The sequence below is a fragment of the Mesocricetus auratus genome, unplaced genomic scaffold (genome assembly GCF_017639785.1).
Source record: "Mesocricetus auratus isolate SY011 unplaced genomic scaffold, BCM_Maur_2.0 Super-Scaffold_100007, whole genome shotgun sequence".
NCBI lineage: Eukaryota > Metazoa > Chordata > Mammalia > Rodentia > Cricetidae > Mesocricetus > Mesocricetus auratus.
This window is the reverse complement of record NW_024429191.1, coordinates 75668518-75683732: the sequence shown is the minus strand read 5'-3', so window position 1 is coordinate 75683732 and position 15215 is coordinate 75668518. Positions and strand designations below refer to the sequence as shown.

Genomic DNA, 15215 nt, shown 5'->3' with positions numbered 1-15215 from the left:
GAAGAAAAAGAAAGAACGAAGCGGAGCGGCAGGCATGTGACTCTCCCAAATTTGAGCTCTTTTATTACACCTTCGCTCCTCCCAGACCACAACGGCCCGCAACGCGGTGCTTAAAATGGTGGTGGCAAGGAGAGCGCTCGCAGGGCCTCCCTGTGACTGACAGGAGGCGGGCACTGTGGGAACCGGTCTTAGTATTCGTGGAGGGCGTGGCCTGTTTCCTGGGCGGGAAGGCAGGAGAGCCCAGGCGGCTGGCTGCTCGCGAGGGGGCGGAGCCGCCTCCCGCGGGGGCTCCTGGGAGAATTCTAAAACATACTTGAGGCGCGGGGGGCGCCCGAGAGCTGAGTAGGAGCTCGGGAGCCGAGCGGGGCGGAGCGGACGGAGCGGAGCGGACGGAGCGGAGCGGGAGCCTCCCCTGGTCTCTGGCGGGAAAACGCTGAGGAGATTTTAAGTATTGTGAGTCTGAGGATGGGGAGTCAAGACCACTCAGCCCCACGCTCCTGCGGCACTGTAGCCGGAAAACTGTCGAAATCTGTGGTAAAAAGTGTTTTCTCTTCCCCGGCGCTTTCTTGTGGAAATAATCCCGTGGTTTCCAGCACCTCCTGTCTGATGTTCACACGGGCCAATCTCGCCTGCGGTCCCCCGATGGCCTCTTCAGAGACGTTTAGGGCTGACGTCGGAACTTTAAGACAAACCCCGATGTTTTGCTGGGCGCCCCCTCAGAAGGGGGTGTGGGGCGGGGACGAGGTCCAGGCCCTAGTGGTGGACGAGCTGGCCTGTCACCCAGGTTCTTCGGAGGCTGACTGAGTTCACGAGTTCGACGCCAGCAATCCAAAAGGGAAAAGAGTATCTTATTGTCACTTGGATGTGAGCTCCATGTCCCAGGAGGCTAAGAGAAATAGTTTCAGAAAAGCCTGCCCTCCTTCACCTCCAAGATAGGTCTGAGTGAGGAAAATAAGAGACTTAAGGATTTTTTTAGTTTCGAGACAGTGTTTCTCTGTGTAGCCCTGGCTGTCACCAGGCTGACCTCGAACTAAGATATCCGCCTGCCTCTGCCTCGCTAGTACTGGGATTAAGGACGTGCCACCAATGCCTTGTTGGGATTTAAGTTTTGAAATAACTGAGGCCAGTTATTTTCAGTCCTTCAGAGATTTAAATGAAAAATTATACATACGCGTAAGTCTACACCCTTAGGGGATGATAAGGACCCCTGGGAGGTGATGGTCAATGAATATTTGAAAGGTCCACAAACCCCACCCTAGGGTAGAATTTCCTGGAAGAAAAGGCACAAACCAGAAACTAGGTCAAATTTATACTTTATTATAGTGAATATGCTTTAAAATTAAGCTGGACAGTGGTGGCACACGGCTTTAATCCCAGCACTGGAGAGGCAGTCTGGTCTGCAGAGAAAATTGAAGGTAAGCTAGGGCTACCTAGAAACCCTGTCTCAAAAAACAAAACAAAAAAGTTAAAAATAAAAACAGCCTTGTTGATTAATTCAGTCAGAATTCTTCCACTTGGATTTATATGAAGATACTAAAATACATATTCTTGTAGAAAAACATGTATTGGCATATAATTACATTATAACAAGATTACAGTATAATACAAATACTTACCTTTAAAAAAGAAATACATAACTATTATTATTACTTTGACAATGATATAAACACAAAATACATTCTTTCGTTAAGCTATATTTTTGTAAGCATTTGACATGTGGACCAGGCTAGTCTCGAACTCACAGAGATCCGCCTGCCTCTGCCTCCCGAGTGCTGGGATTAAAGGCGTGCGCCACCAACGCCCAGCTAGTTACTTTTTATAGAAAGGAAAAACTGTATTTTTTTGCTCAGCTATATGGTAATTGTGATGGAATGTCTTAGTTGTTGCTTCAGGCTTCTTCAGAGAACTTAAAATGGAATTGTACACACATATACAAAACAAATATATGGTTTTCTAACTAGAACAGTGGAATAATACAAAGTCACTGTGTGATGCTTACTTTGCCTTTAAAGTGTTATTGTTTAGCGTAAGCAAATAATCAGTGATTTTTAATGTCACATTTAGCAAATTCCCTTTAAGAAATGACTGTAAAATCAACTTGTATAGGCCTTTCCTAAGACTTATTTATAACTGTTACTAATAAAGACAGAAAAGGAGGGAAATGTATTATTCACCTCCTATGTAGCCTTATAACTTTAATTTTTAGCAAGATTCAGTGGTAATATACCTTTTATCCCAGTACTTAGAAGACTGAAGCAGGAATCAACCTAGAGAAGAGCCTGAACCACATAGTTAAACTCTAGTCCCAAATCTTTTTTAAAAAATAATTGATCTGAATAGAAATTTCCAATGTCACTGCTTATTTGTGTATTATTCAGCACATATTTCATAACAGTATTAAAGCCAGTTTTAATGTGTTAGAGGTGGTACATTCAAATTGCTCTAAAATTAAAATGTCTCTTTTTCTTTGTTTTTACTGTTTGTAGTAGAAGACTGTCAATAGTACCTCACTTGATAGAGTACTTGTCTGGCATGCCTAAGGCCCTGGGTTTGATCAGCAACACTAAGAGGGGGATAAAAGAACAGAAAGTGTGACTCCTAACTTAAAAAAAATCTCCATTACCTTAATTTTTACTTTGTGTCTTGTGCTTTGTTTTTCCGACCAGGATAAATCCATAGGATACGAAAAGATGGCATCTAAAGCAAATACCAGTTACACTTTGATACCCAACCAGAAATGTAAACGTACTAACCATCAATCCAGCTATTTTTGCAACACCCTTGATTCAGATCCTCAACTCTTATCTACACTTGGAGACTTTAAAATGTTACCATTGGAAATATTCCACATAATTTTAAGATATTTGTCAGGTGAGGTTTGGGGGCTAGATATGTGTTCTATAAGATATTAGAATATTATAATTTCCCAAGTATTAGTTTGCCCTCTTTATTTCAGCTATATAAATATCATTTGGGAATGTTGATAACATTCAAAGCTAAAATTAAATGTACAGTTCAATTCTTGCTCCCTTTCCTCTGTTTCTGTCCTCTCTCTGTCACTTTTTTCAACAAGAAAGTTTACTTAGGAGACTGCAAGAGGCAGCCAGCTTGACAGTACCATGAGGACTACCCACAATAATGTTCAAATTTTGTAAAGACATTGTAGGCAGGATACAGTACATACCTGTAGTTTCAGCACCAAGCATGCTAAGGCAAGATATCAGACCAGTCTGGGCTACATAACAAGATCCTGTCAAAAACAAAAACCTTGCTGGGCATGGTGGTACATGCCTTAAATCCCAGCACTTGGAAGGCAGAAGCAGGAATATCTCTTTGAGTGCCAAGCCACCCTGATCTACATAGTAAGCTTCAGGACAGACAAAACTGGGTAGCGTGATCCAGCCTTAAAAAAAAATACTCAGTGGGCTGGAGAGATGGCTCAGCAGTTAAGAGCACTGGCTATTCTTCCAGAGGATCCAAGTTCAATTCCCAGAACCCACATGGCAGCTCATAACTGTCTGTAACTCCAGTTCCAGGGGATCTGATATCTTCACACCAATACATAAAGTTAAATAAATTATTTAAAAATACTCAGCAGATAGTGGCACACACCTTTAAATAAAGCACTTAAAGGCAGAGGCAGACCTGGTCTACAGGACAAGTTCCAGGATAGCCAGAGTCACACAGAGAGAGACCCTGTCTCAAGAAAAAAACATTTTTTTAAAAATCCCACCAAAATCCAAACAACTACTACCACCTCTAAGTTATCTCAATAGTAATAATATGGTAGCTTGTTATTTCCCACCATGTTTCTATTGAGAACTGGATTTTAGACAATATTAAGATCTTTTTCAGCACTAGGTTTGTTTATTGTTTTTGTTTTTTTAAAGCAGGCTCATAGCCCAGGCTATCCTGGAACTTACTCTACAGCTCAGGCTAGCTTCAAACACCTGGCAAATTGCCTCCCTCAACCTCCCAAGTGCTGAAATTACAGCTGTGAGCCAACATACCTGGCACTAGGTTTATGATTAGTAAGTTAATTTGTAGGTTAATAGACCTTACTAATAATGATGCTTTTGTATATAAGTCATTTGTATTATTAGTGAGTTAACATATGTTAATAGAGTATACTAATGGTGATTTAAATAATTTGCAGCCATATTTTATATAAATTTATTTCTTTGTTTTGTTTTAAATGTATTTATTTTTCTCATAGTGAAGGATATTGGCATGTTAAGCATGGTGTCCAAAACAGTCAGCCAGCACATAATTAATTATATTTCAACATCCTGTGGAAGTAGAAGACTTTTAATACAGAACTTTCATGACCTTGATCTGTCTGGCACGAAAGAAGAGAGTTGCCTACTGGAGCACTACAGAGCTCTAGGTAATTTGTGAAATGCAAACTGCAGTAAAAAAGTACCCATAACATAGTTTATTATATAATTCTGTAAGGCTACTGATTGGAGAATATTTCCTGGAAATTTTCCTTTTTTCTATGGCATTTTTATTTTCAATGTAAAGACCTTAACAGTTGTCCTACATACTTTAAAGATGAAAGCTGAACACAATGGCTCATGCTTGTAATCCTAACATTTGAAAAACCAAAACCAGAGTCATACTGTGAGCCCAGCCTGTACCTCATAGTGAGTCCCTGAGTTCTAGGTCAGCCTGGACAAGGGTGAGACTCTACATTAGGAAACCTTTATAAGGCAGGGTGGTGGTGGCACATACCTTTAGTCCCAGCACTTGGTAGGCAGAGGCAGATGGATCTCTGTGAGTTCAGAGACCAGCCTGGTCTACAGGAGCTAGTTCCAGGACAGCCTCCAAAGCCACAGAGAAACCCTGTCTCAAAAAACAAAAAACAAACAAAAAAAAAAAAAGAAGAAGAAAAAAAGAAAGAAAGAAAACCTTTTTAAGAAGCTGGACATTAGCCGGGCGGTGGTGGCACATGCCTTTAATCCCAGCACTAGGGAGGCAGAGGCAGGTGGATGTCTGTAAGTTCAAGGCTGGGCTGGACCGACAGCCTCCAAAACAATACAGAGAAGCCCTGCCTGGTAAAAACCAAAAAAAAAAAAAAAAAAAGAAGAAGAAGCTGGACATTGGTGGCACAGGCCTTTATTCCCAGCAATAGGGAGGCAGAGGCAGGTGGATCTCTGTGAGTTCGAGGCCAGCCTAGTCTATAGAGAGAGTTCCAGGACAGGCTCCAAAACAATACAGAGAAACCCTGTCTCAAAAAAGAAAAGAAAACCTTGATAAGATAGAAAATGTAGCTCAGTTAGTTACGTGCTTGCCTAGCATTCATAAACCCCTGGGTTTCATCCTTAGCACCAAATAAACTGGGTGTTTTTGGCACTTGCCTGTTATTCCAGTACTCAGAAGTTGAAGCAAAAGCCAGGCAGTGGTGGTACACGCCTTTAATCCCAGCACTCAGGAGGCAGAGACAAGTGGTCAGCCTGATCTATAGAACATGTCAGGACAGCCAGGACTGTTACACAGAGAAACCCAGTTTCAAAAATTGCCAAAAGAAAGAAAGAGAGAAAGAAAGAAAGGAAAAGAAAAGAAGTGGGAGCAAGAGGATCAGAAATTCAAGGTCATAGTGAATTTATAGCCACTTTCATGAAACTTTTTCTGGGGAAAAGGGGCAGATACTTAGCCCTAACTAAATTAAATAAATAATCTTTAATACAAAGTGCCTGTACTTGTAATTTCACATAGATATAGTGTAACCTGTGCTGTTGTTTAAGTGATAAACCAGCTTAGGGAATTGATGTGTTTTGCCTCTGTTCTTTGTGACTTAGAGTTTTTTGTTTGTTTGGTTGGTTGGTTGGTTGGTTGGTTGGTTTTTTTGAAACAGGCCTCTCTATGTAGCAGCCTGACTGTCCTGAAACTCATTCTGTAGACCAGGCTGGCCTTGAACTCACAGAGATCTGCCTGTCTCTGCCTCTCAAGTGCTGGGATAAAAGGCATGTGCTACCACACCCAGCTAAATTTTATTCTGCATCCATATTCCCTTTCAGTCATCTAGTCCTTAAAAGTATAAAAGTGGTGGTGCATGACTTTGATCCCAGTACTTGGGAGGCAGAGGCAGGTGGATCTCTGAGTTTGAGGCCAACCTGGTCTATAGAGCAAGTTCCAGGGCAGCCAGGGTCACACAGAGAAACCCTATCTCAAAAAACAAAACAAAACAAAAAAGTATAAATTTAGATATACTACTGGAAGGTCACTATTCTCTTATCAGAACCTGTGATTTTCTTTTTTAAATATTCCACATATTTACTAGTAAGTCATTTAACTATAATTGACTTTATCAAGGGAATACTATATCATTTTTCCTTCCTTGATATAAAATAATTTGTATCTTTTACTCCATTCATTGCTTTCATTTTCCCTAGAGTGCTGAAATAAAATTCTAATTTTAGTTTGATTAATGATACCAATTTAACTATGAAACTAAAATATAATTAAATAAAACATGGCAATAAAACCAAATGTCAGGATGTTGTTGGGATTTAAATAAAGATATGATAGTAAGTTGAATGAATCTTGTCTTTTAGAAGGCCCAATTCTAAAAAAGAGAAGTAATATATAAATTCTTCATTAACTGCATACTGGTTGCCTTTTCTACTGCATTCTACAGAATGAGTTCCAGGACAGCCAGGCTGCTACATAGAGAGGCTTGTGTTACAGGCCTCTAATAACAGCTAACTGGGAGGCTAGTGCAAGAGGATTGTGAATTCAAGGTCTGCCTGTACTATAGAGTTCAAAGCCAACCTGAGCAATTTAGAAAGACTCAGTGGCAGAGCATGCCTTAGTATGCATGAGATGAGAACCTAAATTCAGTCTCCAACGTCTCACACACACACACACACACACACACACACACACAAAGGAAGGAAGTAATGAAGGAAAGAAAATAGTAAAATAGTATGGGGCTGGAGAGATGACTCAGAGTTTAAGAGTCCTTCTGGGGAACCTGGGTTCATTTCTTAGCACCCACATGGCAATTTACAACTGTCTGTAACTCCAGTTCCAAGGGATCCACCACCCTCTTCTGACTGACTCAGGCACATATATGCATGAAGGGAAAACATATAGACAAATAAGTAAATCTTTTTTTTTTCTGGAGACAGGGTTTCTCTATATTGTTTTGGAGGCTGTCCTGGAACTCGATCTGTAGACCAGTGCTGAGATTAAAGGTGTGCGCCACCAACGCCCAGCATAAGTAAATCTTTTTAAGAAAGAAAATAGTCTGAATACAGTATTGTTGGTTTCAATGTTTATAAGTAGATTTGGTAAAGCCTGGACCTGAATATGGCAAGTATTTGGTAATTGTCTTTTGGGTTCTGTCTAAATAAATGAATTTTTTCTGATCAAGTCTTAGGTGCTTTAGCAAACCCACTGATACTGTCTTGGAATTGGACCCAATGGTAGCGTACTTGCCTAGCTTGTGGCCCAAGTTTATTAATCACAACATTGTGAAAATGAAGACAGAAGAATGAGAAACTCAAGGCCAGTTTCAACTACATAGTATGAGGCCATCCAGGACTACCTGAGATGGTATCAAACAAATAAATAAACAAGGCCCTAGGTTCCATCTTTAGCACACATTAAAAATTTTAAAAACAGTAATTATATTAGTAATTCAATTAAAAAATGTAAACAGTGATCTTAACACCTAATCTCTAAAACAGGCTTGATTAATATATTAGCTTTAATTTTCCATTCAGTTTTTTGTAGATACCTGCTTAATGATTGATTCTTTTGGTAAATGTTTGACACACTCAGCATTTTCCCATGCTTTCTTTCCTATCTGATCTGTTCATGTTTTTAGATACTAAAATAACATTTTTCAGAATCTTAACTTGGAAGATTATAAAAATTTGCATTTTCTACTGAACAGAGCAGATGGCCAATATAAAAAGAATACTGCATCTGACTTTATTTTACTGGGAGAATGTAAAAGAAATTGGTCTCTAAAAAAGAGTACCTGTGTTTAGAAATAAAGTCAACTAAATACAAGGGTTTATGGTAAACTGCAGCCCTTAAAAATAGGAGATTTGCAGTAGAAAGGCAACCAGTATGCAATTATAGCTTGCAGTCTCAGCTATGATATAACATGAGACACAATGCCAAAACATGAAAAGAACTCAGACTAAAGCCAAACACTGAAAATAACTATCTATAAGCAAAACTAAGGAGGGATTATGTTTAAAATTCAATTCCAATCCTGTGTTACCCAAACATAGCAACTTCTAAAAATAAACTTGATTCCTATAGATCTTCAGGATTATATAACCATTTTATTATGTAAAGAGTAAATGTAGAGAAGTGGTGATTATATTATATAAAGAGTAAAAACTGGAGAAAGTGGTGATATTCAAGTGTATCTTTCCCTACCACACATATCATTTTTAGAGAATGCCATTTGTCCTTACAGGAATGTTAGCAATGTATTGCCATTTTAGGAAAACAGAATTCTTAGGGGAAATAAATAGTACATTTCCTGTCACTATAGTTCAAATAATGTCTTACTGAGAAATTGGAAGGATTTATCTTTTTTCAATGTCATGACACAGACTCCTACATATTATTAACATACACACCTTGTAAAATATCTTAGAGAAGGAGAGAGAGATAGTCCAATAACTAGGAGTACTTGCTTTCCTTGCAGAGGATGGGGTTGGTTCCCAGCACCCACATGGTGGTTCACAACTGTCTGTAACTCTAGTTCCAAAGTGATCCAATACCCTGAGCACATAACACATGTTGAATGTTGTGCCCAAGTTGCAAAGTCTCCAGCGACCACCAGGAAGATAGACCCCCTAAGCTACAAAAGCAAGGTTCTAATTGTTCATCCACCCAAGACAGGGACCCTGTCTGGCTAGCTGTTGCAGCAGCCTCCAGTGGGAGTTCCCTGTCTACTGCTAGGTTTTAAAGACAAAAGTTACAGGATTACATCAGTAGGTATGAGTTGGTTTCTGATTGGTTTACATTTGGGAACAATTGGGAGAATTTCTCAAAGTCATATTTTGGCATGAAATACCTGTGTATAAATTATTTTCATTGGTCAATTTTGAGAGGGAACATTCTGTGGTTTCTATGGCATTGTCTTGTTACTTGCAGGTGGCCTGTTATACATAGATACCAATAGTTTTCAGAACTATATCCTGGAGACTGCAGGGAGGGTTTTGGTCCCCCTGGAGTTTCTTTTGTGGCCAAACAGTTCCCAGGAACCAAGTATCTAGGAAGCTATGGGGGTGGGAGAGTCTGGAGTTTCTTTGGGTTCAGTTTTGGCCCTAGACTCCAGGAGGCCAGAGGATCTGGAGTTTCCTTGTGTCAGAGGCCTACATGTCTTTTCGGTAGCTTGTCATGGCTGCTAAAGCAGGGGCTGAGTGAGGGTCTGGTCCCTCTATTTCTAAATTAGTAGAAGTAAAGCCTTTGAGTTTAGTTTACCTCTTTCACTGGTGAAATAGTCATATACATAAAAGTTAAGTGTATACCTTTAATGTTAGTACTCAGATGCAAAGGCAGGCAAATCTCTATGAGTTCAGGCCTAACCTGATCTACATAGCTAGTTCCAGGGCAGGCAAGGTTACATAGAGAAACTGTTTAAAAAAAAAAGTGTAAGTCTTTGGAGAGAGATAAGTATTTAATCCAATCTATATAATTTATGTGTGCAAAACTGACTTCTAACCTCTGAAGTTTTAAACACTTAATGACATTTAAAAATAATTTTTTGAGACAGTCTCTATATAGTCCTAGCTGGTCTGGAACTCACTCTGTAGACCAGGCTTACCTGAAATACAGAGATCCACCTGACTCTGCCTCAAAGGGATTAAAGGCATGCATGCACCACTACTCCTGGATGTTTTTGTTTTTGTTTTTTGGGTTTTTTTTTTTTGTGTGTGTGTACGTTTCTGTCAGAATATTTGACATGAAGTGCTCTTGGAGACCAGAAGAGGACATCATATCCACTGGAACTTGAGTTACAGTTTGTGACCTGCCATGTGGATGCTGGGGATTGAACCCTAGTGCTTTTAACCACTGAGCCATCACTCCAGTCCCATGTTTTCAATTTTTTATTACCTTTTTCCTTTCTTTTAGTTTTTCAAAACAGGGTTTTTTGTGTTGCTGTGGCTGTCCTAGAACTAGCTCTTTAGAGCAGGCTGGCCTTGAAGTCAGAGTTCTGCCTGCCTCTGCCTCCCTGCCAAGAACTGGGATTAAAGTTGTGTGGCACCACCACCCAAATAAATTTTTGGGGGTTTTTTGTTTGTTTGTTTGTTTTTTGTTTTGAGACAGGATTTCTCTGTGTAGTATATCTTTTTGCCTTATTATAGTATCTTTTTAAATCAAATACTCTGACATGTGTATTATCTATATCACGAGTTTTTGGCTTTTGCCAAAGCCAGATGGACATCAACACCACTTAGTGACTGTCATATGCTATACATTTTCTTATCCTTTCTCCCAAATATTTGAGTAAAAACTAAATCATAGTCCACAGTCATACAGCATACTTGATTTGAAGGGAATTTTGTACTATACTGTTGTGCAATATTTCTTTAACTATGTAAAGATGTATTAGATTTGTTTATGTTGTGGGATGTTTACCTATGTAAAGATGTGTTGCATTTGTTTATGCTACATTTGTTTAACTATGTAAAGACGTTACTGTTTTACCTTGCCTACTTAAAGCACCTGATTGATCTAATAAAAAACACAATGGCCAATAGATAGATAGAAGAGGGATAGGCAGGTCTGGTAGGCAGAGAGAATAAATAGGAAGAGGAATCTAGGGGAGAAAGAGAACACAAAAGAAGAAAAAGAGGGAGATGGCTGGGGCTAGTCAGGCCACTGCCAGACAGACAGACATGGAAGAAACAGGAAAATAAGACATATAGAAAGGTAAAAAGCCCTGAGGCGAAACACAGATGAAGAGAAACAGGTTAAAATAAGTTATAAGAGCTAATGGGACACGCATAAGCTAAGGCTGAGCATTCATAACTAATAATAAGTCTCTGTGTCATGATTTGGGGACTGGTGGTCCGAAACAGCCTGCTACACTATGCTGTTGATAAGTTTAATTAATTTCATTGTTGTCACTTTTTTTATGTCCCTGTCCTTTCTCAGGTCTACTATTTAAAAGATGCACCTTGCTGCTTCCCACCAAGGACAGACTAAAGTACATTCACAAGATCCTCTCAGAAGTAAGAGCATATGCCAGAATTAGTTCACATTCCTGTTTTCCAGTAAAGATAACTTATCACTAATGTTATATGTTCTTTATAAGCCTCCTTTTTTTTTTTTTTTTTTTTGGTTTTTCGAGACAAGGTTTCTCTGTGGCTTTGGAGGCTGTCCTGGAACTCACTCTGTAGACCAGGCTGGCCTCGAACTCACAGGGATCCGCCTGCCTCTGCCTCCCGAGTGCTGGGATTAAAGGCGTGCGCCACCAATGCCCGGCTGATATGATGTTTCTTTTGGCTTCCAGGCACACATGATGCATATGCATACACGCAGGAAAAACATTCATACATACAGAAATCTTAAAAGAAAGGCTTATAGCTCCAAACCTATCTTATAAAAACAGGACTTCTTTCTTTTTTTTTAATTTTACATTTTTTTGTTTTTGTTTTTGTTTTGTTTTTGTTTTGTTTTTCGAGACAGGGTTTCTCTGTGGCTTGGAGGCTGTCCTGGAACTCGCTCTGTAGACCAGGCTGGCCTCGAACTCACAGAGATCTGCCTGCCTCTGCCTCCCGAGTGCTGGAATTAAAGGCGTGTGCCACCAACACCTGGCTTAATTTTAAATTTAAATTAGAGACAAGGTTGCTTCACATGTCAATTCCAGGTCCCTCTCCCTTTCCCTCCCCTCCTCCCACACCCTCCTACCAACCCCTTCAATATCCCCTCATTTCCCCAGGAAGAGTGAGGCCCTCCATGGGGGTGTCCAAAGTCTGTCATCAGGATTTATTTCTTAACTGTGTGTATGTGTGTGTTTCTATTTATGAGTGCCCATGGAAGCCAAAAACAGATGTCAGATTTATAAACTAAAGTTTATCATAGTTACATACACTTAGGAAAAACATGGAGAGATGGCTCAGTTGTTAAGAGTGCATACTACTCTTGCAGAGGATTCAACTTTGGTTCCCGATACCTTAGTGGGGTAACTCACAACCTTCTGTAACTCCACCTGCAGGTGATCACACCTTTGGCCTCTGCAGGCACCTGAACATACTTACACATACAGATAATTAAAAATAAAGCTGGGCAGTGATGGCTCATGTCTTTAATTCCAGTATTTAGGAGGCAGAGGCAGGCAGATCTCTGAGTTCAAGGCTAGCCTGGTATACACACCCTACCACAAACAAAAATAAATAAAATTAATATTACAAAATACTCACTAACTGCCCTATTACTCTTGTACAGAATAAAATATATTGTGATTTATTTTGGTCTTTTGAGATAAGGTTTCTCTGTGTAGCCCTGGCTGTCCTGGAACTTGCTTTGTAGACCAGGCTGACATCAAACTCACAGAGATCCATCTGTCTCTGCCTCTCTAGTGCTGGGATTAAAGGCGCACACCACCACCACCACCCAGCTGGCAGTCTTCTTCACATGGGTTCCAGAATTGAATTTTGTCCTTGTGCTTATGAGACAAGCACTTACCTGCTGATCACAGCCTCCAAAGTTGTTTAAAGTGACAACTAAGAGACTGGGTGGTGGTGGTGCACACCAGCATCAGGTAGATCTCTGTGAGTGAGTTCAAGATTTTTATGCATATGAATGTGTGCTATGCACATGCCTGGTGAATGCAGAAGTCAGAAGAAGGCATAGGTTCCTCTGGAACTGGAGCTTATGGATGATTGAGTCACGATGTGGGTTCTGGGATGTGAATACAGATCCTCTACATGAGCAGCAAGTCTTTCCACTTTGTCTTTTGTTGGGGGGGGTTGTTTTGTTTTGGGATGGGAATTTTTTTGTTTTTTTGTTTTGGGGTTTTGATTTCTGATACAGGGTCTTATTACGTAGCCTTGGGGAGCCTGGAATTCTCTATGTAGACCAGGCTAGCCTCAAACTCATGGAGGTCAGACTTGTCTCTGCATCCTGAGTACTGGGATGAAAAGTATATGCAACCACACTTGGCTCCAACGTATGTTTTGGACACATCTCTTGCTGAACCAGGAGCTCCAGCTTGCTGTTTCATCTAGTCTGGCAGACCTAAAACCCCTGGAGACCCACCTGTCCCTCTCCAAACTCATTCCCAGCACTGGGGTTACAAGTTCACATTACCACACTCAGCTGTTTTTACATGGATGTTGGGGATTTAGCCTGCTTCTGCCTCACAAGAGCCAGGTTCAAGATTGTGCCCACCATGCCCAACACTAACTTTTTATTAACAATTTCTTAAATTAAAATAAAATCATGTCACTTCTCTCTTTTTCTTCCCAACCCCTCACATATACCCCTTATTTATCTCAAATCCATGCCTGTTTCTTCTACTGTACACACACACACACACACACACACACACACACACACACACAAATACACTCCTAAATATATAAATACAGCTGCTCAGTCCATATATTGTTATTTGTGTACAAATTATTTCAGGGCTGGCCACTTCTTGATGAGTAATCATAATAGTCTTCCCCATGGTCTCCTGCTCTCAGCATTCCTCCCTCTCTCTCTCTCTCTCTCTCTCTCTCTCTCTCTCTCTCTCTCTCTCTCTCTCTCTCTCTCTCTCTCTCTTTCAGTTTTTCGACAGAGGGTTTCTCTGTATAGCTTTGGAGGCTGTCCTGGAACTAGCTCTTATAGACCAGGCTGGCCTTGAACTCATAGAGATCCACCTGCCTCTGCCTCCCGAGTGCTGGGATTAAAGGCATGCGCCACCAATGCCCAGCTTCAGCATTCCTTAGTTGCATTTTTTGTCTAGATTTGGGTCCCCAAGAAATTTCCCCCTTCCATGTCAGCATATCTTGTAGTGTCTTCCTTGTTCAGGTTATTTAGGCAGCCATGCTGATGAGACTTCATGGGTGTAGATTCCCTGATATTTCTAGGAAACACATTCTCACAGCAGACTTCCTGTTCCCCTGACTCAGTCTTTCCATCCCTTCTTCCTAGATGATCTCCGAGGCTTTGGTACAAGAACTGTATTGGAGATGTATCAGTTGGGGCTGGGCATCATTTGTTCCTCTGCATTTTGATCTGTTGAAGTTTTCTGCAATAGTCTCTATTGCAAAGTTTCTTTATTTAGTGAGAGCTAGACTCTGTCTCAAGATGTCTCCAGTAGCCAGGCATGGTAGTGCACACCACTAATCTCAGCAGAGGGAGATAGTGACAGGTGGATCTTTTGAGTTCCAGGCCAGCCCTGTCTCAACAAAACAAAACAAAACAAAACAACGCAACAACGACAAAAATAAGATATCTCCAGTAAACCTGAATGTCAAGTTATTGTATAGATCCACTAATAGTTGCTCTCTTTACAGGTTTCCTGTTTTAAATTCAGTGGCTGTTCGGCTCCTTTGCAATGCTTAGGATTACCATGTTACGGCATGTTTTTACAGGTACATTGTTTAATGAAAAAATGATTTAATGAAAGAATGATTTTGAACTGTTAGCAAGTAGAGTATAGAAACCCTACAATTAATAGTCTTTTTTTTTTTTGAGACAGGGTTTCCTCTGTGGCTTGGAGGATGTCTTAGAACTAGCTCTTGTAGACCAAGCTGGTCTCAAAAGATCCTCCTACCTCTGCCTCCCAAGTGCTGGCATGAAAGGTGTGTGCCGCCACTGCCCGGCGAAGCTCTAATAATCATAAAGCAAAATAATTGTTAAGAGTATGTTTGGTTTTCTAACTAGTGAGAAATGCTTAGCATTTATTTACTCTTTACACATGTACTTACATTTTGTTTGTTATTTTGTGACCTGGGAATTGAACCTAGGTCGTTAGGCATACTAGGTAAGCAATCTGTCTCTGAGCTGCAACCCAAGCTCCTAGCCAACTTAAGAGACTAAAGGTGGTATATGTGTCCATGTGTTTATTATTTTATTTTATTTTACTTTTTTGAGTGAGGGTTTCTCTATGTAGCCCTGGCTGTCTTGGAACTCATTATGTAAACCAAGATGGCCTCAGACTCACAGAGATTTGCTGCCTCTGCCTCCCAAGTGCTTTAGAAATCAATTTATTATTTCAAGAATACTTACTAATATCTTAT

The 15215-nt window shown here is 40.3% G+C and overlaps 1 protein-coding gene across 2 annotated transcripts in view; it reads left to right on the top strand.

Annotated features, from left to right (window-relative positions):
- Positions 1 to 336: 336 nt before the first annotated feature.
- Fbxo47 (F-box protein 47) overlaps positions 337 to 15215 on the top strand; it is a 28813-nt gene continuing 13934 nt past the window's right edge. Inside the window, exons 1-5 of one of the 2 annotated variants that reach the window (XM_040749619.1) lie at positions 337 to 453; positions 2667 to 2871; positions 4217 to 4387; positions 11134 to 11210; positions 14490 to 14567. In XM_040749619.1, coding sequence (XP_040605553.1) covers positions 2691 to 2871; positions 4217 to 4387; positions 11134 to 11210; positions 14490 to 14567 — 507 coding nt within the window. In that variant the 5' untranslated portion in view covers positions 337 to 453; positions 2667 to 2690. Of the gene's footprint in view, positions 535 to 2666; positions 2872 to 4216; positions 4388 to 11133; positions 11211 to 14489; positions 14568 to 15215 lie in introns of both variants that reach the window. The other variant, XM_040749618.1, reaches the window with a different exon arrangement.